Consider the following 23,981-nt stretch of genomic DNA (forward strand, 5'->3'; position numbering starts at 1 on the left):
ACGGATAAAGGTTCTGAAAATTTTTACCTATACATTTCTAACATTTTTATAAGAGTCCCTGTGCAAAGCTAATAGAGCTCAATCTTCACAAAACCAAAGATATAGGTATATTACATACCATAGTCAGTGATCTTACAGGATACCAAATACAGCTCTTTCAGGTTCCGGCCTTCTTTGGCAATCACCTCCACACATCTGGAAGACACATACGGTAAAATCACAGTTAAAAGACAATAGATCGTTTTTAAACAGCAAGAGCACAATCCACAAGTGTAATGTACTGTATCTCAATTTCTTCATTTTCTGAATTGTTCCGTTCAATTCACTGAAAATGCATATGGCTACATGTATACACTGGAGAAAAATATTATTTTATATTGAATGCTTTTATATCAATATTCCCATAAGTCTTTGAGTATGTCAGTTGCTTGAAATATATACAGGAAAACAATACAAATGTGAATTTCCATTTCTTCATTACTGTGTAACTTCAGAAAGTTTCTATTACAAGATTTAAGCTTTGAGAGTTTTCTTCTAGGGAAGAACTGTAAGTACATCGTAATAAGGACAAAAGATAAGAAAATGTAATTTCAAAATCATGTTTGTATTTCTTCTGTGATTATTGCAGGAGTCAGTATTCATCAGGTCACGAAACGCTACATGTCATTGGTGTTGCAATATGTTGCTAGAGAAGCTTGTATACATGAGAAGACAGCTAATTTTTTGCCTTGTCACAACTATAATGAATTTGCAACGAAACACAAAAGTTTTTTTCTGTTAATCTCGTTTGATTTCTTGTAAGCAAGAAAATTAATACGAAAACTAAAATTGTCTTGTAAAATAGGAGCTTATTATATACTTGCGATCAAGTCTATATTAATGTTATGCTTACAACTGCATTGTTTACAGTGTATCACTCAAAAATGTAGTTCATAAATTATATTTTCAGTCCCCTTAATGTAAGTGCACCGCTGTTCATTAGATCATCTAACATGACTACTGTGCCATTCTCTACAAAGAGACATTTTAAAAAGTGTATTTTATAGGATAAATCATAAAAATTTATTCTGATCCAATATATTCCTCTTTAATTTTCAGATCAATTACCCAATCACCTACTCTGCCTCTTAAATCAACCCTCCTACAGTATACAAAATTAAATTACTTGACAATTTTGAAAAAACTAGGTATTGCTAAATTTGTCATAACTTTTGGAAAATACACCTACACCCTCAGGGACCTTTTTCCTCCACGTACCACCACCAATAGATTATCTCCCAATCTGATTTAACTGTTCGTGCTGCCCACTTTATATTTTAAAAGCAACCACCTAATCCTTACAGCTTACAATAACACAATATCTGACTGTTAGCCCTTCATATCTATTTGTCCCCTCTCTGCTTCCTTCTCCTAACATCTAGAATGAAAATTCACTACTACTAATAAAACAGCATGCCTCTGACAGAGTACCTTAATCATATCTCCTTTACCACTATCATCAATTTTCAACCCTTGAAAACTGTAAGAGCCTAATATTTGGAAAATTTTTGCAATGCTTTTCATTGGGAAAAGATTGCGTTACTTCATGAATACACAAAGAAAGGAGAGAAATATTTAACATGGTAATCCTGACATGGAAGAAAAACAGGGTGAACCTCCAGATTCAATAGTTTTTTAAACCTGCAATTTCTCTGCTAAGAAGATTAGCAAGCATGGCAGTTATTTTTCTTCTAGAAGCTACACCAGGACTATGCTTTTAAATGTAAACTAACCTCAGAATTACACATTTTCATCAGTTTTTTTTCCTAAAAATCAGATAAGTTTTAAAGCATTAAACACATTCTACATACATGAAAAACTTCTGTTCCTGCAAGACATGGTTTTGAACAAGATAGTCATCTTTGTTAACTGGCTTATTGGGATCAACTAGGCTATGAGAAAGACTTTTTGTTATTTATTCCAAAAAAATACTTCCTAACTTCCTAATAATGAGAATTTATTGCTAGTATGAGTAATATGACTAAATAGAAAATCATTATCCTGTATTTTATTATTAGTATGTTCATTATACATTTCAACAAATATGATATAATTTAAAAGTGAATGGACACTGCAGTAAAAAAAAGCTTTTATTAATTCTTATCGCATATATCATTTAGCAGTGTACTGAGATTATGAAACGCTTCTTACCTTGGATAAAAACTCTCAACCTATAAAAATAGTTTTCAACCTATAAAAAGTTTTCAAATTATTTCTGATAATTTTTACTTACTGAGAGAAATTAATTGATCAAAAATACATTATAGCGATCAGTGTCTAACAATACCACAACACAGTCAAGGTGATATAAAAGACTACCTTATTTTCCTTACACAAATTACACAAATTTTCAACCAATCAGGGTCAAATCTGTATTATCTCCACACAGACATATCTGCATGTACATACTTCAGCATCCTTGTATACTTAAATCTCAGTATGTTGGCCATTCTCTGGCTTCAAACAAAATCAGTTCAACTGTGAAGAAAAGAAAGTTGTAGTTTCTGCCCCACCCCCACCCATAAAGAGTGCCATTACATATTTACAAGCTTGTCATAACAAATAAAAAGTGCTAGAAATGCAGTGTTTCAGAATAAATTTTAGACGCAGTCAGTCACTTGATTCCAGGAGCAAAGGACAAAAGTATTTGCCTCTGTGGTCTTTATAATTATATCCTTTAATCCTTCCAGATAGTGCCTGCTCTAAGGGTTAAAGTTTTTTCAAGTGGATTGAGTGACTCCAATCCTGTTCTTAGTGACATCTTGGAGCCTAAATGAAATACTGTTCACAGTCTTTAGCTATTTCCATTAAAAAGGAAAAAAAAAAGGCAAAAAAAGTAGCTTTGCCTCTTTTTTTTTTTTTTTTGAAAATATTAAAATCACCTAACATCTAAAAGAATGAGGTAATGACACTTCCAGTTTGGAGAAGAAAAAAAATAAATATAGCTGAAATATTGAATTTATCAATTTTTTTGCCTGCCTTCTATAACTTGCATAAGTCAATCTAATTTCAGTTTTAATTTCTATTACCCTTTCTATAGATCATGCTCATGTAAATCAACTTGCAGTGACAGAAGAAAAACTTCAGCCTCTGAAAGGCCTCATTAGCCTCTGCTCTGTAGCGGGGTCACACAATACATACTTGTCCGTAACAACTGATTTCTTTACAACATAAGGAAAAATAAGAGTAGTTGTGGACTTATTGCTTTTACCTTTTAATCTTTGTTAAATATGACAGCAAAGAAAAAGGTTAAAAGAACAAAATGAAATTAACCTTTTCTAGAAAGCAAGGACCAAGTCATGTTAATTCTGTTGTAATAATCCATCAAAATTATATCAGATTATTGCCATATCTATCTTTGGAAGTCTTTATATTTACAATGTTACTGTATTAGACAACAAAGAAGCCTAACTTTAAACACATCAGCACAATACTGATTATGCTGTAAATAGAAGCAAAATTATTACTTCAAGCAGACAGAAGTGAGCAAAACAGATAATTGAGCCCGAAAAAATGGCACAGGGAGCTAACACGATGGTACATGGTTAACATGGTAACAACAGCTGTGTGCCAGGGCAGAGAGAAGATCTGTTTCTCAACCCAACCTTACCCAACAGGCTATTATCAGCTCATCCTACTAATTTTAATAACAAAAAGACATGCAATGTCTAGATGAAGGAGTGAAAGTTACTGGGACACAGATATTTCTCTAATGTTTTTCCTCCAAATGTGTTAAAATATAAACACTCTTCCAGGAAGAAAATTAATTTCACACTCAAAATAACTTACTACCAAAAATGAGACAAGGGTTCATTAGCCAAGGAATAAAGAAACAAGACTATAATTGGAGCTTTGATAATACTCAAGTCTGGATCAGAGCTGGCCAAAGCTAAAATCTCTTCATTTCTTACTTTGTAAAGTATTATTTAGAACCACGTATGATAGGAAAATATCAAAACAGAGAACATAAAATACTTACTTTAGGAAAAAACTGCTTAGTCTTTAAACCTGAAAATATTATCTAAAAATTCTTACGCCAAGCTTTCTCTAGATTAGTCAATATTTCATGAATACTATTCTCTAATAGACTGATGTGCAATTCAGTTTTATTGCATTTGATTCTGAAAGTAAGAAATTAATATCACACACTATGGAATTTACAGTGCAATCAGGAGCAAGAAAAAGGCAAAGAGCAGAAATTGATTTCACATAAACAAGCCAATCCAACAATATATCAGAAACCAAGAATATAACTAAAAACATACCTATATACTGTTAATACAAAATACAGTTACAAGACCACAGATGTCTGTAAGACAACTAGAGCTTGCTCAGCACTGTGATGTTTCCATCAACATTCCAACACCCCAAACTTGATCATGTTCCATGTTCAGGGACCAACAGAACTAAGATTCTCTCTTACTGTCATAATTTCTAAAAATGTCTTCTTACTTGAAAAGCTAAACAAATCTCAAGAAGAAAAGGATATAACTATAATGCTAAAATTCCAGCAATTTCAGTATTCAAATTATTTTAGTATTAGCCAGGAAAAAACTCTCAATCTGGGTTACAGAAACTATGGAAATTTGTCTATTAACATGTACTTGCATATACTACTCTTCACAGCTAGTGTGTATACATGACCACAAAAATTGCTTAGGTGTACAAAGATTTACTGGTATAAAGCTTCTCTGCAAACAAGTCTCTTCTTCACAAGCAACAAAACTGCATGACTGACCAAGACACAGATATGTCTACTGATAACTTCAAATTTAGGCCCACCGTCTTGACAGCTCCCACATACAAATCTGTGCAATGAATTCACAAAGTCAAGGCTTCTGAATTTCCATAATGTAATGCACAATATAAGAGCTTAAAAATAATAATAATAAAAAGACAAATTAGAAAAGAAGTCATTCAAAACCCTGTAATTTTCTACTCTTAGCCAAATGATCCCTACATTCTTTGACTTAAATAAAAAGCTTGAGGTTAATGAATTAAACTGTGCAAGCTTCTACCTATAAGAAAAGATATGAAAGATCCTTGAGTTATGGAAAATAGTTGTTTTTTCCATATACATACACAGCTTTTATGTTTTCAGTCTAATTCTAAAAACATTGGAAAATCATATTTGTGACAACCGAAAGGAACTAATGAGAAAATATGACTACAGTATTTGTAGTATAAGTGGTCCTGGGAGACCTTGTTACAGTCTGAGATGCTTTTCAGCCCCGAGTGAAGCTAATTGGAGTTGCCATATACTGGTTAAGAGATCACAATTTGAGGGACTGAGTTTCACTCACTGTAGAGCTATAGAAAACCTAAATCATTAACACACTCCCCTGGTAAGATAAAAAATGAACAACAGACTGTTTACATGTCAACTTTGCATTTGACTGGCATACATTTGTCTCTAACCAGTAAAGTGAACACCTTTACTATCCTTCAAAACATAACCAAGATCACTACTGTAAACCAAAAGAGACTTTGGAAAGAACAAGAATACTAAAATATACAATGCAAAACCAGAAAACTTTCCCAAATAAACATACGGAGCTCCTCAAAAATTAGTGGTTCAAAGGTTAAATTCAGGCATAAAATAGTAGCTGCATATATAATAATACTCGCAGTCATTGGTTTTGAGGACTTAAAAATTCCTGTGGAAGGCAATAATACAATATAATAACTGAGTCTCTCCCATAACAAAAAAAAAACCTATTACCACAGAAGTACATACAGAGTCTTAAGAAACTGATGTAATCTGAGGCCTTCTGCACTTGGAATAATTGGAATGATAAAATAGTGAAAGGACTAACATTTTGTTGAGAGATCTATAAACCCTTGTAAAACCTCACAGCAATAAATGATGAACTTCACATGCTGATGGATATGTACTCTTGGTTCACGATTCTCTTCTATTCTTTTTTATTGATCATTTGATTTAATTATCAAAAACATATTTCTTCCAATGTATTTATTTCCTAATACTAATAAGAGGTATGATTTTTACTTGCCTTTCAGTTCTCCTCATACACAGTTTTTACTGCCATTTCAACATTCCAATCACATTCAAAACACATAATTTAATTTTTTTTTAACTTGAACACCAGGAACTGCATCTATAAGAAATAATATTAATCATACATCCAGCAAAACAGGGTAAGACCTTCAATCAAAAGCACAAACTGAATTTGAAAAGCACTTTTTGTCTGGAGCCAATATGCAAAGTGTCACTAGTTATACAAGTTAACAGCAATTATCCTAGGGCAGTCATTAAGTTCTGATTAGCAGGGAGGTACTCTTTAGAAAATCAATGTAATTTAAAATTAGGTTTACCAAATGGTTTTGCCACTTACAGCACGGGGAAATAGATAAGCTTTTTTTCACACTGGAACTCACAAACTACAGAGGTAAGGGCAGACGAGTCCCACAGTGTCCGCTTGTGCTGTGAGCTGGTCAGGTGCAAGCAAGCTCCAATCAGAGAGCTACACAGATAAATTAATCACCACTGTGCTTAAGCTATTATGCCCTGTCTTTCAGCAATAAATATCTATTTTCAAATATTTATTAGCAGTCTTATCTAAAATTAAATGCCTTTATAATTCCTATTACCCTGACTGCATGTAAATCCAGCAAGCAATTAAGCCAAGAAAGGAGAGATTTAGCAAATTGTTTAGTTCCACTATCTGACATTTACATGTAGTACTATTCCATGTGGCCTTTGGTTCCTTTCTGACTTGGAGGAACTAGATACCATAATGGATTTAACATAAATAAACAACTATGAAAAATAATTTTATTCTAAAACCCTCATGGATCTGATTTTCCACAGCTAATCACACTAAAGTCTGGAAAACAATTAAATAGTATCTCTTATGTTTTAAGAACTTTGAAATATTTTGGAATTCAGACTTGAGATGAAAAAAACCATTTGATACAGGACTTCAAACACTTTCTTAAATCCATTGTGGCAACTTGTCCACTGTCATAAGCAAAACCAAGGAACTGTTAACTACCAGCAAACAAATGTACATTTCTTAGTGAGCATTATGGTTTGTATTATACAAACAAATGGCTTCCTTCCTGAACTGTTTCAGTTGTGCCTTTCCACTGGAAAACTGGTAAAGTTCTTGCTTTACAGTTATGATATAGCTGGATTACTCTGCTATACTAGGGTGCTGGTGTAAAAAGTTATTGCTTGCACACATGTTACTTCTTCACAGAGTTAATTCATGATGGCTTTTCCAAAGACAAGCGTAAAGGTAACTATCATAATGTTATCTACTTGCAAATGCAAAAATGTATAGATCTAGGAAATAGTGACCGCATAGTAGCTACAGACAGGATCAGGAGTTGGCAAATTTTAGATTCTATTTCTATGCGCATAAGCAAATCCTTGTGAATTCGCACAAGACACTTGATGTCCCACTGCCTCACTTTAATTTCCATAAAGTGTACTGCAGTGTACAGAGAGGGTTTGGTGACACTCAGATGCTGAATGTGTGTTCTGGCTGAATCTTTAGTTGAAATGATCGGTAATTGATGCTGCGCATGGGAAGAAGTTCAGAGACAGACCACCACCACACATACTGCAATTTCAGAGGTGTGCAAAGGAGAAGAGACATTCAGGAGAAGGAAAGCCTGAAGTACTACTATAACTCTCTCTCCCAGTACAAATCACACAAGGGCATACAACGGCACAGTTGCACTATTTCTTGCATGGAAATACTGCGCTTTGAGCAGGGGCAGCTTTACTTCTTCCTGGCCTTTTAGACATTATATTTACATGCTTCAGGCCTCAAGATTTTTCATGGAGTTACAGCAGCCTCAGGCTTGACAGACTCTTTTTTATTAAAGCAGTCTCGTGTCATCTCATTAAGGTATAGTATAAAGAGTATTCACAATCAATTTGTTTTTATTGTATGCAAAATAGCCTTCTTTCATAAAAAAAGCTTCCAAGTTTAATAGTAAAAATAAGAAATGGGAACTGTACCGCTGTGCTGTAACTTCCCAAAAATGTTCTTTAGACTGTCCTTTTAGAATGCTTGTATAAACTTCAAAATCTTTCTATAAAAATGAAAAAACTTCACTTGATATTTTGAAAATAAAGTATTCAGTGTTTATACAGCCCTGTACTTCTTGATCTCAACAAGGACTGCACACATAAGAAAGAAGATTTCACCACATTCACTGCCTTATTCTTGATTTCATACCACAGAGGTTGACATACACTGCACAGAGCCTTGCACATAGGCAGCTAAACTAATCTATTGAGATTTTAATCCCCTTTGTGCCACTTACTTACTTCTTTTTAACCACTACCAGCTACTCTTTTATAGATACCTTTAAAGACCACCCTTCCTTGAAATGACAGTGTAGACCACGGTCAATGGGTGATGTGGACTGAGAATGGACTTCATCAAGGGCCTCTCCTGCTAATTTTAAGAAAACCGCAAAACCTCTACTTCAGTTTCACCTTTCCACGGAGATGGAAATACATTTTATAAATATATTTTTTTTTATTTGTCCTGGTCTGGGGTAGAGCAGAGCCAACTTTCTGTTCAGTGAGGGGCTCTTGCTGTTACTTCTTGCTGTGTCAACCAGGGTCGGCTGACCTGGGTGTTCACCTTGTGGAGGGGTCACACCTGTGGGGAGGAGGGGACAGGCCAGGTGACCCAAACTGACCAATCTTGTATTCCATCCCATCTGCCATGCTCAGTAGAAAAGCTGAGGGATCAAAGGGGTCAGGTTGATTCCTCTCCTGTGGGTTCTTCTTCAATGGCTCTCTTTCTTCAATGGCTGGCATCTGGGGAGGACCCCATCAGCTCATCTGCCTTTTGATCCTGGTTAGTGTGTTCCAGTTCCCATTTGTCACTGAGTCCAGTCTGGAACTTTCCCAGTTCCTGCCAGTGACATCTCCCTAGGAACTTGATACAGTTTTGCATATATTTATTTATATTGTATCTATTTCATTATATCCTTTTTTTAATTTTATTATTAATATTTCATTAAAGTAGTTTAGTTTTTTTCTAAACTCATAACTCTATCTCTCTTTTTCTTCTCCTTGGAGCGAGAGGTGGGGGAGAGCATCTGTCATCTTGTCATTGGCCAACCCGGCCCAAACCATGACAATTTTGTTGTAAACAGAGGTGATTAAGTATTGGTAAAGGCTTAGTTCTGTGAAGTTTGATAAATATTCTCAAGCCCATTCTTGGCAGCAGTAGTATTGTTAAGAGTTATCATGATCAAAATTTATAAGAGATGAAGAAGTCCTACAGGGAGAGGTAATCTCTTTCATTAGACAGTAAAAATAGTAAAGTCTTTTACAGGACATAAGGAAGCTTTCTGCAAAACAGTCCTATCATCAGATCTGATCTTTCTCCTCTACTACTGAAGGACATTCAAGTTTGTAGAGAATTTCTGCTTATATAAAATGATGACAGAGCAGAAGAAGAGGAAGGAACCTCCAAAGAGGAAAAAAAAATAATAATCCAGTACTCATCATAATTCATGTATCTTTGGAACTGATTTAGGGTGCAATTATCTGTATACTTTAAGTATAGAGCAAACTGGTAGATGTTACATTAATTTTATGCTGCTGATGTTAGTAAAACTGATGAAAGGAAAAATCAAGATCAATGCATTTTCAGACAAATGCTGTAAAGAAGAGAGATTAAAGAATGCAAGCAATAACTGAATTCTACAGTTCTCAGGCAAGGCCAGTACACTATGGTCCCATACAAAGGGTATCATCACAGCAAAGCTTGTATGTCAAATTTGGTATATTTCATACACCTTACATTACCAGAAATATTTTAGTGTACAAATTTTAGCTGAGAAAAAACCCTCCATGCCTAATAAAATCTTAAAAGTCTTGATTTGCCATGAAGTACTATATAAATCTTGATAAGAATACCAAGGTTCTTAGAAACTTCACTTTAACCTAGAGAGAGAGTATGCCCAGAGATAGCAATGACTTTTACAAAAAAATGCTTAAAGGCTTTACGGCGAATTTCAGAACCTCTTCATGAAATTATTATGAACTCCCTTCCATAAGGCTGTCTGGCTAGCATTTCTATTAATGGTACACTGCTTGGAGAAATCAACAAGAAAAGACTTGATGGTACTGTCTGTGCCTTGTATGAAGTAAAATTGCCTCCTTTTAACTCAGACAAGACACTAGCAAAAATATTTATTAGAAACTGGAAGAGCAGTATTTCTTTCCGTGTCATAATCTGAGTAAATTGCCAATTATATTCTGTAAATACAGATTTTAATACCAACTAATAATGTATGAACTTCACCTAATATTATTCAATTTGTAGAAGTACTTAACAGAATAACTTTTCATGTACTCTTACTGGAAAATCTGGCTAGATAGAATACTAGGATATTCTGTACCCTTTTAAGCCGTAGTGAGAAAACACTATAATTTTCAGTAGCTGGAAAATTCATAACTGAGCAACTACAAACACAATGAAATAAAGGAGACATTTCTTTGTGTTCCTGATTCAAAGTATTACCAAAAAATCATTCAGAAAATTAGTGTAAATTGCTGTTGTAGGTAAAAATAGAAAAGTTTCAACAGGTAGGTTAATTCATAGTTAAATCCTGTAAACTAAACCTAAATCTTAAGAACTATTATACCTAAATCAAGGACATGTGTTTTTACATGGCGTATATGTAATTTGTAAAAATTTGCTTTATTAACCGAGCCTGAAGGCCGATCCCTGTGACCACTTTGAATCTCATAGGAAATGCAGTTTCCCAGACAGTTATGCAGCAACAGAAACAATTTTTGGCACCTTGAACATCTTTGCAGAATTCAGAAGTCCTAAAGCACAAGAGAATTATAAATTAGCTTTATGTAATATGATGACAGACGCTTTACACAGTAAGATATAAGTGAAGAAACTTTTTTCAGTTCCTCTTGTCTTAGGGCCCCGAGTCTTGTAGAGATAGTTCTGATTTTTTTAGGGCATTCACTGAGCATGCTGGTAATATTTGGTGTATCATAGCATCGTTTATATTTTTGTACAAGAAACATCACTTAGTGTTATCTGCCTGCACTTGCATCTGCAGAGTTGTCTCATTGGCAACCCCAAAAGCTATCTAGTTGTAAAAATGTAATAAATTGCCACCTGAAACAAGAGAAAAAAACTTAAGAACAAGTAGAAGGACTTTCACTGAAATTTTAGGAGTTTGATAATTTTTTCTTCCTAATGTACGAGAAGCATTTAGAAACCATCACAACGAACAGTTCATATCATCTTCTAGCTGAATTTCTCTGTTCATTGATGTAAATACCCTAAATCTTGACAAGTCTAAGTTTAGATGTCTTTCCGGCAAGCCTCAGCTAACTTTGCACTGAAACAGAACAGAAATAGTCATCTAATTCCTTAATGGCATCTCAGCTATGACAGTGATTATTATGTTCTGCTGCAAGACAATCAGAAACAGCTTCAAATGATTTCTTAAATTGATCCAACTGGACCCACAAGGGTGCAACTGTCTAAACCATTAGAAATTATGTAGTCAATTAAAATCTACATATTCAAAAAAGCCAAGGAAATTTCCATGGGTTGTATTTTTGCCTCTCTGGAGAACTTGGGCAAGAATTCTGTGACGTATCATAAATCTTTATACATAACTATCATTCCATAGAATTTTTAATAAACCATTATTAATAAAATATAAAAAAAACCCCATGAAATCACTTAGTGGTAGATCTGCCTTTCCCTACTTTCCTGTAGTAATATATTTAAATTAAGGTTAGAGCAAGCCACATTTATTTAATTCACAACTTTAAAGATACACCTTTTATTTTTAAATATATTGCATTAAGGTAATAAATGTTGCTGATGGTTGAAGCTTTCCAAGGAAAGGACAGTGTTACCACATCAGTCTTAGCTCTAAAACTTGTCAGTCACTTAAAGCAGGTCAAACAGAGCTGGCATTGCCAGTCTCTGTGTAAGAAGTAATTTCTGTATAAACGTAATACAGGCACATTTCTTCACCCACCAGGGAAGATGGGGGAAAGGCAAAGTAACTAGCGTGTGCGCTTGATGGAAACAGCGGGGGGCAGGAAAATGTTACATATTTTCCATATGTGCAACTCTGAGAAATCACAGAAGGAACGGTACTAGGACGACATAAACTCACTTTGCACTTTTCTTTCCAGACAGCTAAGCAACCCAGACAGCAAAAGCATGCTGATGGTCAGCTGGAGCAAACATGTCCACCATTCAACACAATGTTTCAGGTTATTAAGAAATTAATTCAAAGCAGATAATGGCTGCCAAAGTTGTTCTGACATCTATTGCGTTCAGAATTTCTGTGGCTGCCCCTGCATTTGCTGTACCTCGTTAGAAAAACTGTACGAAGAAATCTCTAAAATAACATAAGCACAATCCGTACTTTGAGAATAAATACTGTGTCAGAGGACACCTTGTTTTCAGTAGCATCCACCGTGTACTAAGATATTCACAGGTTATACTGACAAAAATAATTGGAAAAGATTATGCTCTCACACTCTTAGTTCTGATTAAATTACTATTTTCCAAGGTTCACCTGGAAGCCTCATGTAATTCCCAGATTATTGGTAGAACACATAAAAGAGTTTGTTACTCGTTACTAGACATAGTCTAGTAATATACTATAAATTCAAATGGTTATCTGGATAAAAGCCTTTATATTCTTACTAACCTGCCTGCACCTAAGACAGACACAGGTAAATTTGAGTTTCTATTTGTCTTTAGATCCTAAATGTACAGGAGACGTGAACACTTGTTTTCTAGCTGCAGGATTGGAATTCCATTAGGAGGTGAACTGGTAGCCAAGGCAATTCACAAAGCATAGGCAACGTGTTCACATTGGACTGAAAGTTGAGTTTCTACCTGTTGCTACAATTTCATTTTTTGTCTGTTACAGCATCAAGTACACAGAATGAGTCTGGTTTAGAGACAATGATCGTCAACATGAAAGAAAAATCACACTTCTCCATAAAACGTAAGTGCAAATTCTTTGCCATGGCAAGTAGTTTTGAATCTACAACTCCAGGTACAGATTCTCTGTGATGTGGCCAGAAACAGTGTTAGGCCTTCAAATTGGCTTGATGGTAGGTTTCATTATCTCCACTACTGGTTACTTTCAAGTGCTGACAAGAACTTAAAGTACTTCTGTTACTAATTATCATCATATATGCTTATGGAGATGCATTTTACTTAATGTTGGTCTCGGACGTACCAGGAAACATATAGGTAGTGATATGGCAGGCTAAATCTGTTGCTTGGGGCCATGAATGGAACGAAGTAGCATTTTTTGATTCACCCAAAGATAAGATACCAGTTTCTTCTAAAACAAATAACTACCAAACTGTGCCACAAAAAGCAGAGCCAGACTCTTCACATTCACATTCTAGCCAGTTGTTACACAATTGCATTTATGAAGTTTTCAGTAAGGCAACTCCATTACTACGTGGAATCCTAATGCCTTTTTTGATTTCAGCGACTTTGGGTTTAATCCCAGATTTAGAAAAGAGTTCACTTATTTCCTTCTGGCATCAGGATGAATTCTTCATGTATGCGGCTAAACTTTTGTACAGTATCTCTACTGGCTTTGTTGAGAAAATGATGACAGTCACTCTGCTTATTTTTTGTAGCAAAACCGAGGGGAGTATCAGTAAGCAGAGCTCATACGCCTGGAGATCTTTCTTCTCTGTTGATTTAATGCAATCACCCTCTCCTGTTTGACTTGTGTGGCTCTGGCAGAATTAATCACCATATCCTAGGCACCTCAAGATACAATTTTTTTCATCATTGTGATGAAATAAGGTACGAGCATCTTCAAGACAATTCTGTCCCCTTTAAAATTTACCTACTCTGTGGTGGAGTTGGGAACAGCAATGAGACTTAACCTAGTTCAACATTAAATAATGTTTCCCTGCTAAGTGGAACAACCAGCTGAAGGAGCAGATCATGAAGAGTACAGGTTACATGTCACAGGAAAACCAACATCATATCCCCTGAGATTAGATCAATCTAGTATAGACCCAAACTAACAGAATCTGTAACTCGGGCTGTCACCAATCATATTTTTCAGTTGAGCAGGTTCCCAATCTAATATGTGGTCAAACAAGATGGTGATCATTATAGGTACAAAAACAGATAAGGCATTTGTATCCATACCTTTAATTTGTAATTCAGTCACCACTAAATTCATTCTATAATTGCACCTCATGAAGAAGTTTTTGAAATATTTGTTTCCTACAAATATGTTGCTTACGTATTTGAACCTTACAAAGTAAGATTTTTGTAATCTTTCAAAACCGCAAATAGCGCAGAATGTGACTGACTGTCTCCTAATGGAATTTTCCTAATAGACTTTTCTCGATTCCTGGTTACAGTTTGTATTTTCACTTAAAATTTATAATTGATTACTCTTGGCTGACAAAGATTCCTTCTCATTGTATGATACAGTTACAAGCATGCTCATGTCACCAACACTAGCTCAGCAAGGTACAAGAAGGAAAACATCTTTGAATTACGTAAGTATATTTCACTTGGATGACCTTCATGTGAGGGTTAACTTGTTTTCTAAAGATGTAAATATTTCTGATAACATTAAAGTGTCAGCTATAATCACTGCAGCATCAAGACCTCTGAACTGTATATTTAAATAGTTTAAATAATACGCAGGTATCAATTTAGATAGAAATGACGATTATGACACAGTTTGCTGTCTTTGTGGTCTTCTTTAATGTTAAGTTTTTCAGATAAAGATTTTTGTATGTATTGTAAATATTTCAAGGTTGAAATGTTAGGCTGTCAAAGATGTATTTTAACATATTTTAATGCATCAATATTTCCAATTAATGACATAGATGAAAACATACCAGATATACAGTATCTGCTTATTTTTCTACACTTATGTTAATGAAGGATTTTCCCATGTTTTTTGGTATAAGAATATGAAAACAATGCTAATGATATTACAGTAGCATTCTGTGTGCAGATATACTGGTAACAGGAAGCAAACAAAGCATTGCCACTTCATGTATATAAATTAGAGATACACAATGTGAATATAAGCCAGTCCACCATAAAACAATGCTAGTTTTCTTCTAAAGACAAACTCCAAAAGTGTGAATACCAACTTTTTCACGTCAAGGATGGATTTACTTGCAGTCACACTCTGACTACAGCACAAAGACCTGTAAGTAATATACAAGGTGACAAGAAATGCTTTTTGGGGCACTCCTCTTAGCATTCATCAGAAATAATCAATTTCAAAAGTATATGCCTTTGAGTCATTCTCACTCAGATGTTCTATAGGATTTTATAGTTACTAGAGAAAGCATGAATCTTCTGTCCATAGATTTCCTTGACTTCAGATCCAGATAATTAGCTAATATCAATTAGTCATAGGTCAGTGTTTAAAGTAGGTAGCCCCTCTTCTAAAACGAATTTTAATTAAGCTTATTTTGGATATAAACAGTTATTAAAGGATAATTTAGAAGAATAGCGTTTCAGTGAAATGGATGCAACATAAAAGGCATCCTAAAATTATCAATAAACCTTTATTACTCTAATATGCTGTTAGAATAATAATCCACAATCTTTAGCACCATAGTGTAAGAAACTGAAATCGCGCAAAGTATGTGGAAGTAAGAGAGCTATCTAACTGAAATCCAGGTACCTCTTCAATTGAATCCAGATTTGAAGACTTTTCTGTCCTTTAATAACTTCATTAGTGTAGGAATAAAGAAACAGCCATAATTCTTGCCCATCAGATGGCACCAGCTATCATAACTACCATCAACTCCCAATACATTATTCTGAAACATTTTTACTCTCCTTCAGTACGAGAAATTATTAAACCAAGGTCTGTCCCTGCACGAAACACCACAGTGATTACAGTAATCTCAGATCTTGGTTTCTTGTGTGTCTGTCTTGTAGGCAGCTGGAAACAGAAAGACATTTCCCTTTTCCTCTCAGCCAGTTTCTTTTTACCAGTGGTAACCTGGTGATTTCTAAAATGTCTCTACTTTTCAGCGTGACTCGTCTTTGTAAGAAATGCTTGGACAAAACTGGATAACTTTGCCTTCACTGCCACCCTCTGGGCTCATTACTTCAAAAATAAGACTATGAGCTGTGGCACAGGGATTTCAGAATGCCTTGACACATACAATCCTGCACATACTTATTAACAGTAGTAGTATCTACTTATGTAGCACCTTTCTCCTTTAAAAAGATCTTTGTGGCTCTTACAAAATCCTCTTCTGTAAGATCTTTTGGCTTTACAGATCTATTGGCTGAACTGCAGCTTAAATTTAAAACCAAGAGCAGCTAGAATTATTTTAATCACAGAAATTAAGATGACCCTACACTACCATATAATCAAAATTTTCACAATTGATCTGTGACTGCAGATAAGGACATGTCCTATTGCTAAGAGGTGACCATTTACATTCATATTTCAATTAAAAGCAACAAAAACTCACTTGATGAGCCAAAGTCCTCCAGACCTATTTCTATTTCACCTAGCTATACCATTCCACCAACATAGGTTCCCATACTAAATATATGCCTATGATGCTGTCTGTTAAACATCCCAGAAGCTTAATTGGTCTGGGTTTTTTCCACAACAAAACAGAGAGGGAATGATAAAGGAGCCTAGATGGACTTGGGCTGCAACAGAGGAATAGCTCCTGATATGGAACACAGTGTCTCTGCCCAGTTATCTTAGACAACCACTGCATGCTGTAGCATACTCCCTGACAATGAGGAAGGCAACTAAATCACTGTACACAGGTGGCTATGATCTGAAATGGTTAGGATGGGATGGCATCTGATGAGTCAGGATGGGAACTACTCTGAGGAGTTGGGATGGGAAACTAGTTATTGTCTTTTCATTTTCTCAACCACACAGTCTCTCTCCAGTATCCACTTACATGTTGACTTACATTCAAAATTATTTTCATTTGGACTTATCCCGACTAATTTTGCTTAACGTAAGAGATGGCAAGTTAACAGCTCAAGTCAGGTTTGAGGGTTACTAAAGGTGAAAACAGTGATGTTTGCCAAATACAGTGGAGGAGAATTTTCAGGATATGTTTGTACAGTGGGAGTATTTGATTTCCTAAACAGTTTGGAAAACCTCCTTAACCTGCTAGGTCTATTAGAAAAAGAGTCATAAAAGAAGAATTTACGCCTGCAACTGCTTAAAGGAAATGCTAGGAAGAAAGGTAAAGTTCATTGTACCTGTTGTTACTGCAATAAACTCAAAGGATTAAAGCTTTCCACCCAAAATTCTCAAAGAATTGAAGGAATGGGAAAAAAAAAGATGCTTTGCAAACATGCAGGAGCTTTTAAAATCTCTTTTTCCTCTTACTGTAAGAAAACATAGGACAAAAAGAACAAAGAAAATAACACACTCCTTGGGTTTATATATAACAGTTCTAAATTTTGTTTATGCCTCACATAAAATGATTCAGCTATGATCTCAGTGATTTGTGTAAGCCAGCAAAACCTCAGTCATTCAAATAATTCTTTGTAGGCCTCTCAACCCAACAAGATCAAGGAAGACAGAAGTCGCCACTAATCTTAAAAGCACTCAATTTAGGGTCAAAGGCATATAAAGGTTCTTGATAAGCTGTTCTTAAGAATTCTCATATACTTCAGCAGTGGTCTTTGAAGACAATCACAGTGAGGTAATTAACAACTTATTACCATACTTTGTAATCCCCTACAAACTCACACTCAAAAACTAGCATCTGAAAGAGAAAAACAAAGAGAAACAAAAAGTTATTTGTTTTCCTCTTTTATAGCAAAGGGAAAGAGAGTAGGTGGAGAAATATAGTCCATGAAAAGCTTCCAAAACCCCAGACTGAGGTAAATAACATACTGTAATACATTAATCAAGTGACAAAAAAAATCCAAACACAAAAAAACCCAAACAAATTAAGACATCAGGAAAAAACATCTTTCCTAGTATAAAAATAAATGAGCTAGATAAAGTGTCATGTAGGAAAAAGAATTCTCTAGGTTCAACAAGCATTTAAAGAAAATCATGTTTAAAAAATACCTTTGGAAACAACAATATTAAAAAACAAAAAGAAAATTAGACTGTTTTAACTCATGTGTTGAATCTAGCAGTTAACAACCCAGATGCTTACACTGTATCTTATATCTGTTGAAAAAATGCAACCACATAACAGTATTATCAATGCAGATTTTTCCCTGTCATTACTTAGTATATCTGTATACTTCACAATAACATAATAATGTGAGGCCTAATTAAAGGTTTCAAGGTTCTTTTTAATACCTTACACCAGGCAAAAAATAGTTGCTGACAGCTCTGTTCAAGCTCCTTATATTAAACATAAATAAATAAAAATAACAACATAAAGTACCCCCAAAAATACTATAAATAATTCCAAGAAGAAAAAAAAAATCTTCTGTCTTTAGGGAATAATGAAAAATGAATTTATAGATCTCACAAATAAATTGTTACAAGTTAGATAGCTTGAAAAATAAAAAAACCCAAAACACTTACTTTATGTTAAATGACGTTCAAAATAGTTTTCATTTACTGTGCAATTACAGAAAATCAAGAAAAAAACCCAACACAAGTAATTAACCTAACCATCACTGAACAGTGAATACAAGTAGCTATATTACAAGATGCTCTGTAATAAGTATTACACAGGCTTTAATACACTAACAGTCCATGTTTTTGGACAACTGTCTGGACTGAGTAATAACTTTAACATCTATCTTTGTACACACCTGACTACATTTGCAAATAGATACATACCCATCCAAGCAATCGTATGAAAAAAAGCCAGATAAATTCGTCTGATAATACATGTAAATTAAATACTGAATTTTGTTTCTGAAAATATAAGTTGCTACATAGTCACATGGAATAATTTGTGAAAAGTGACAGGAAGCCACAAAAAAGAACATGTGCCCAAGTGGGACGCAAAACTAAATTTATCTGAAGAGTTTTACATGAACTTGCCTTTCTTTGGCTTTTATCTACAAGTGAGGGGTAGGCAGACAGGAATGGACACTCTATATTCCAGTTCAAAACTTAGAAAATTGTAGAAAACTGACACATAACAGCATCCTGAGCTTTTAGTGTTGTTCAGTTCAAAAATGAGTAAAATTTCCTCCCAGTCCTCCAGAAAGATGTCTCAACACTTCCTCAAGTGTTTCATGCTGACATTGATGTTTCAGAAAACTGTGGCAGCAATCGGTAGTCATGAAAGCAGCTGAAATTCTGAATCTTAAAACATCTAGCAGGAATGCATGAGACAGGAGAAAAATAATTCCAGTTTTCCAAAATAAGTGGGAAGTTCAATACAAATAATAGAGGCTACTATCTGTAGCAGATCAAAGGGCTTCAAGCCATGCGTTAGAGGTCGCCTCCTCCATACAGCTAACCCTCATGTGGGAGCACAAGCACCCTTTATAATCCTCAGGAAAAGTCAGTAAAAATGGAGATTCCAAATGAACCTCTGCACATTGTATATCATACATCTAGATATGTGTCAGAGCCAATATTAGCTTACTGCAGGAATAAATACAGCAAATACGATTTCACTTCTACACATGCCTTTTTAAAAATCACAGCCTCTTAACATCAGTTCATTTATTTCAGATATGAAAAATACATATTCTTTGCTCCTTCTGCAAAAAACCCCACTTTTAAGTGCATTGAAAGCAGATGCTTCAGTCACCTTATGTATAAAAACAGTAGTATTTCTAACAGTATGGTTATTTGCCAACTGAACGAAATAGAAAACATCTTGATAACAGAATTTTATGGCAACAAAACTAAGTAGATAATTCAACGTACAATGCCAAGCAGAACACTCTTGAGCCACTTTTCATGAATTTTTGAAATCTTAAAAATATCCCTATGTTTAATGTACAGTAGCTATTGTAATAAGCCAGGAAGGATCTTTTGCAATGAAAAGAAAAATTAATAGAACCTCATGTAAGTACAAACTGTCTCAAATGGTATTTCAGAATAGGATTGACAACGGGCTTTCATCAGAGGAAGCCACATAGAAGAAACTGGGGACGATTAGAGAGATCTATGCTCCCTAGGAGATACGTTTTGCCTGAAGCTGGGTATTGAAAACTTCTTGTTTCTAGTGTTTCATGGTAAACTACAAACCTCAAATGTTTCAAACAGTTCAGTGTCTGTGGGAAAGCATTACCTGAAGGAAGTGGGGTATACAGCTGCAAATGTATACTTTTAAATAGTTTTATATCTGTGCTGCTGAAGATCTACAATTATACTGACCTTTGTGTTTCAAATAAGGTAACTAGACTTTCCCCTTTAGTCAGGACACTCCCAGAAACTGAAAATTACTCCTGACATCTTGTAAAAAATATTTGCAGTAGTATTTTGTCCCAGATTTTCAACAAGAAAGAGCTTTTACCTTCATCCTTCTATTATGCAAGTGTCTAAACTTTTTTCAACATCACAGAACGAATGCTCATGAGCCTCACTTCGACTCCCACACTCAACTTTTCTGTTGTGTTGCATACGCTGATGCAAAGATCCTTTGGCATATAATCCAGGGCAGGGAGCATGTCATGTGTGTATCTTATCTTCACTCTCTATTTTCTTCCTTCATTTAAGTGGCTCTTTTAGTTTGATTTCCAACATCTCTTACTTTTCATTACCAGAAAGAGCAACAATGCCTCCAGACAAACACACTCAGCTCAGAAACGGTAAGGATAGCAGTCATCAACTGAGAAATACATGGTACAGAAATCCACAGGGTACAAAACAAGGTATAGTATGTAACAACACTGATTAACTTTGGTACCAGCAAAATTATAGCACCTACACAGAAATATGTGACACACTGAAGGCCACCGCTGTAATTAACCAATACAATATACCTTCAAGCACAATCAGAATCTACATTGCAAATAAAGGACCCTTGACCTTCACCTAGAGATCTCAGTCTGTTTAAGAACCATGCTAGAAAAAGGAGGATCATGGATTAATATCTCCTTCCACCAGGGTTAAAGTTTCCCAAACCTTTTACTACCCTTTTACTTTTTCAAACTCATTGGCCAAGCCAACAATTTAAAAACATCCAAAAAAACAGTGGCTCTTTCCAGCTTTTGATCGACATACTATCGAGCCTGCTATATTCTTTTCTTCTCACCTTACCACCGGGCAGTTTGCCCTTCCCTAAACAAGCTCTGGAAGAAGCTATTCTATGATTCTATGATATAAAGTGGGCTGGAGTAGAAAGATGGGGAAGATAACTGCTGACAAGTCTTCCTGCCAGACATATAAAAAGAATGCCACAATATGACCTCCAGGGCATCATGGATTTACTTTGTTGTTGGTTTAGACTCATGATGAACAATAAAGAAGTTTCCTCTATCCCAGTGAAAACAAATGTACAGTTCATCCACCTTCATACTGGAATGAGCAAACTAGTTATCTGTACTCTTAACAGGCCGGAGCCTAAAGAACAATTAAGTGGTTCTTCCTATAGAGGAAGATGGAGCCCACAATATCTCCCTAAAAGAGATTAATGGTTAAACCATTCATTAATACCTCAGAAAAAAGCTATCAAATGCCCACATACTACACGAGGAGAAGAACTGTTTTCTTCTTTCTGGAGTCTCGGTCAACCTACAGAAAATCCTCAAAAATGCAGGCGAAAAGTGCAGTTCAGCCGACCTCCTTGCCTTGAGATTTTGAAGAATAAAGCTTGTCAAGAGACTAGGAAGGCCATTTAGAAAGAAGTTTTGAACAACTCCGAATTATAGCTGCAATTATCCAAGCCAAAGTAAAAAAAATGCCCCTCAATATCAGCCATCAAAACCTATGTTACCCTCTTTAGAGACAACTGCAGGAATAAAAATGTATCAGAACAAAATGGTCACAGTCCAGATATAACATCCTTTCTGCAAAACACAGCATATAATGCATCACCTTCTAAGGAGCAGAGAAACAATCAATCTACAGGTTCTTACCCTTTAATAACTCTTGTAAGTGCCAGCTATACAAGTAAGTCTTTGGATATGAAAACTACCTCCACAATTTGCACCTAAGTTCCTTGTGCTCCCTGAAGGCCACAGGTGCCAACTGTAAATCTGTTCTTTTGAAAAAAGAAAACAGGCATAATATTATAATATTGAGATTTAGGATGGGAAATATTTTGAAAAGGAGCTTAAAACATAAGCAGTGAAAGCCGGTAAGAACCTCCCTTGGTTTAACACACGGAAATGTTGCTAGCCTATCCTCCCTTCTCAAAAGCTTTTCCCCCCGCCCTCAAAATCAGCAATCCAGATGAATTTACCAAAATGCAGAGGACTTATGAAATGATGAGTCACACCCTGCTATGCATTTTCTACTTTTACACAATAAATTGGGCACTATTTTGTACACCATTACTACTTAAAATGAATCCCAAAGCTCTCAAATCCAGATAAAGCTGATTGATAAAATAGAAATTCTCTCCGCAGAGAAGTAATTCAGCATAGCATGGCAAACTTACCACAGAAATGCTCACAGAAAAAAATCCCAACCTGCCAGTAATCCACCTTCCACTGACCAAAACCAATATTATTTCTCTGATATTTCAAGAATTGCTGCAAATACCATGCACAGAATCACAGAATCATAGAATCATAAAATGGTTTGGGTTGGAAGGGGCCTTAAAGATCATTTAGTTCCAACCCCCCTGCCATGGGCAGGGACACCTCCCACTAGACCAGGCTGCTCAAAGCCCATCCAGCCTGGCCTTCAACACTTCCAGGGATGGGGCATCCACAGCTTCTCTGGGCAATGTGTTCCAGTGCCTCACCACCCTTACAATAAAGAATTTCTTCCTAGTATCTAATCTAAATCTCCCCTCTTTCAGTTTGAAGCTGTTACCGCTTGTCCTATCATTACACTCCCTGATAAGGAGTCCCTCCCCATCCTTCCTGTAGGCCCCCTTCAGGTACTGTAAGGCCGCTATAAGGTCTCCCCGGGGCCTTCTCTTCTGCAGGCTGAACAACCCCAACTCTCTCAGCCTGTCCTCATAGCAGAGGTGCTCCAGCCCTTGGATCATCTTCGTGGCCCTTTGCTGGACCCGTTCCAACAGGTCCATGTCCTTCTTGTGTTGAGGACTCCAGAGCTGGATGCAGTACTCAAGGTGGGGTCTCACCAGAGTAGAAGGGCAGAATCACCTCCCTCGACCTGCTGCCACGCTTCCTTTCTTGCAGCCCAGGATGCGGCTGGCTTTCTGGGCTGCAGTTGAAGTTGACATGCCAAACTTTAAGATGCCTCAACATGACATCCTGGCCGATTTGAAGTGCCCTCTTAAAGGGTATCTGGAACAGTGTATTTAGCTGCCACCTGGTGTACATGACAGCTCCATCCATGAGTAAGTTTTTCCATTGCCAATCTCTGTCACCAAAAGACCCTTCCACCATATTGCTATGGGCACACTGTGATGGCCACCATGTTACTAAAAGAGTTGCTCCCTCATTTAGAAAAGACAGCATCTCTGAGAGATGACTATCTGCACCATGGCTCCAGTATAAGTGGATATCTATTCCAAAAGTAAGTGCGTAATACAAGTCCCTCTTTGTCCCAATACACAGAGCCTATGATCTGCTGAAACTCATAGTTACAAAGCATTGGCTATTTGGCTAAATCCGGAGGGGTTTTTAGCTCTGGGGCTTGGTGATTCAATTCCCTTCATTGTCAAGGGAGCACTTAACCACAAATGCATTTGTTAAATTAATGCATGTGTGAAAGCTGCTGTAGCTCATTTAATAGTGTGCAAATTTAACCCCTCAAAACACACAGACATTTTGTAATATAGTATCTGCTTCATAGACCAAAGCAAAAACGATTTCCACTAGGACATCTTTTGCAGGCTCATATTTAAAATAAAACTCAAACAT

At 35.8% G+C, this 23,981-nt stretch overlaps 1 protein-coding gene across 1 annotated transcript in view; it reads right to left on the minus strand.

Moving 5' to 3' along the window:
- FBXL17 (F-box and leucine rich repeat protein 17) overlaps positions 1-23,981 on the minus strand; it is a 285,625-nt gene that overhangs the window by 94,414 nt on the left and 167,230 nt on the right. The window contains exon 7 of the mRNA XM_074570083.1: positions 119-195. Within this exon, the coding sequence (XP_074426184.1) occupies positions 119-195 (77 nt within the window). The remainder of the gene's footprint in view (positions 1-118; positions 196-23,981) is intronic.

This window comes from Larus michahellis, chromosome Z (assembly GCF_964199755.1).
Source record: "Larus michahellis chromosome Z, bLarMic1.1, whole genome shotgun sequence".
Taxonomy (NCBI): domain Eukaryota; kingdom Metazoa; phylum Chordata; class Aves; order Charadriiformes; family Laridae; genus Larus; species Larus michahellis.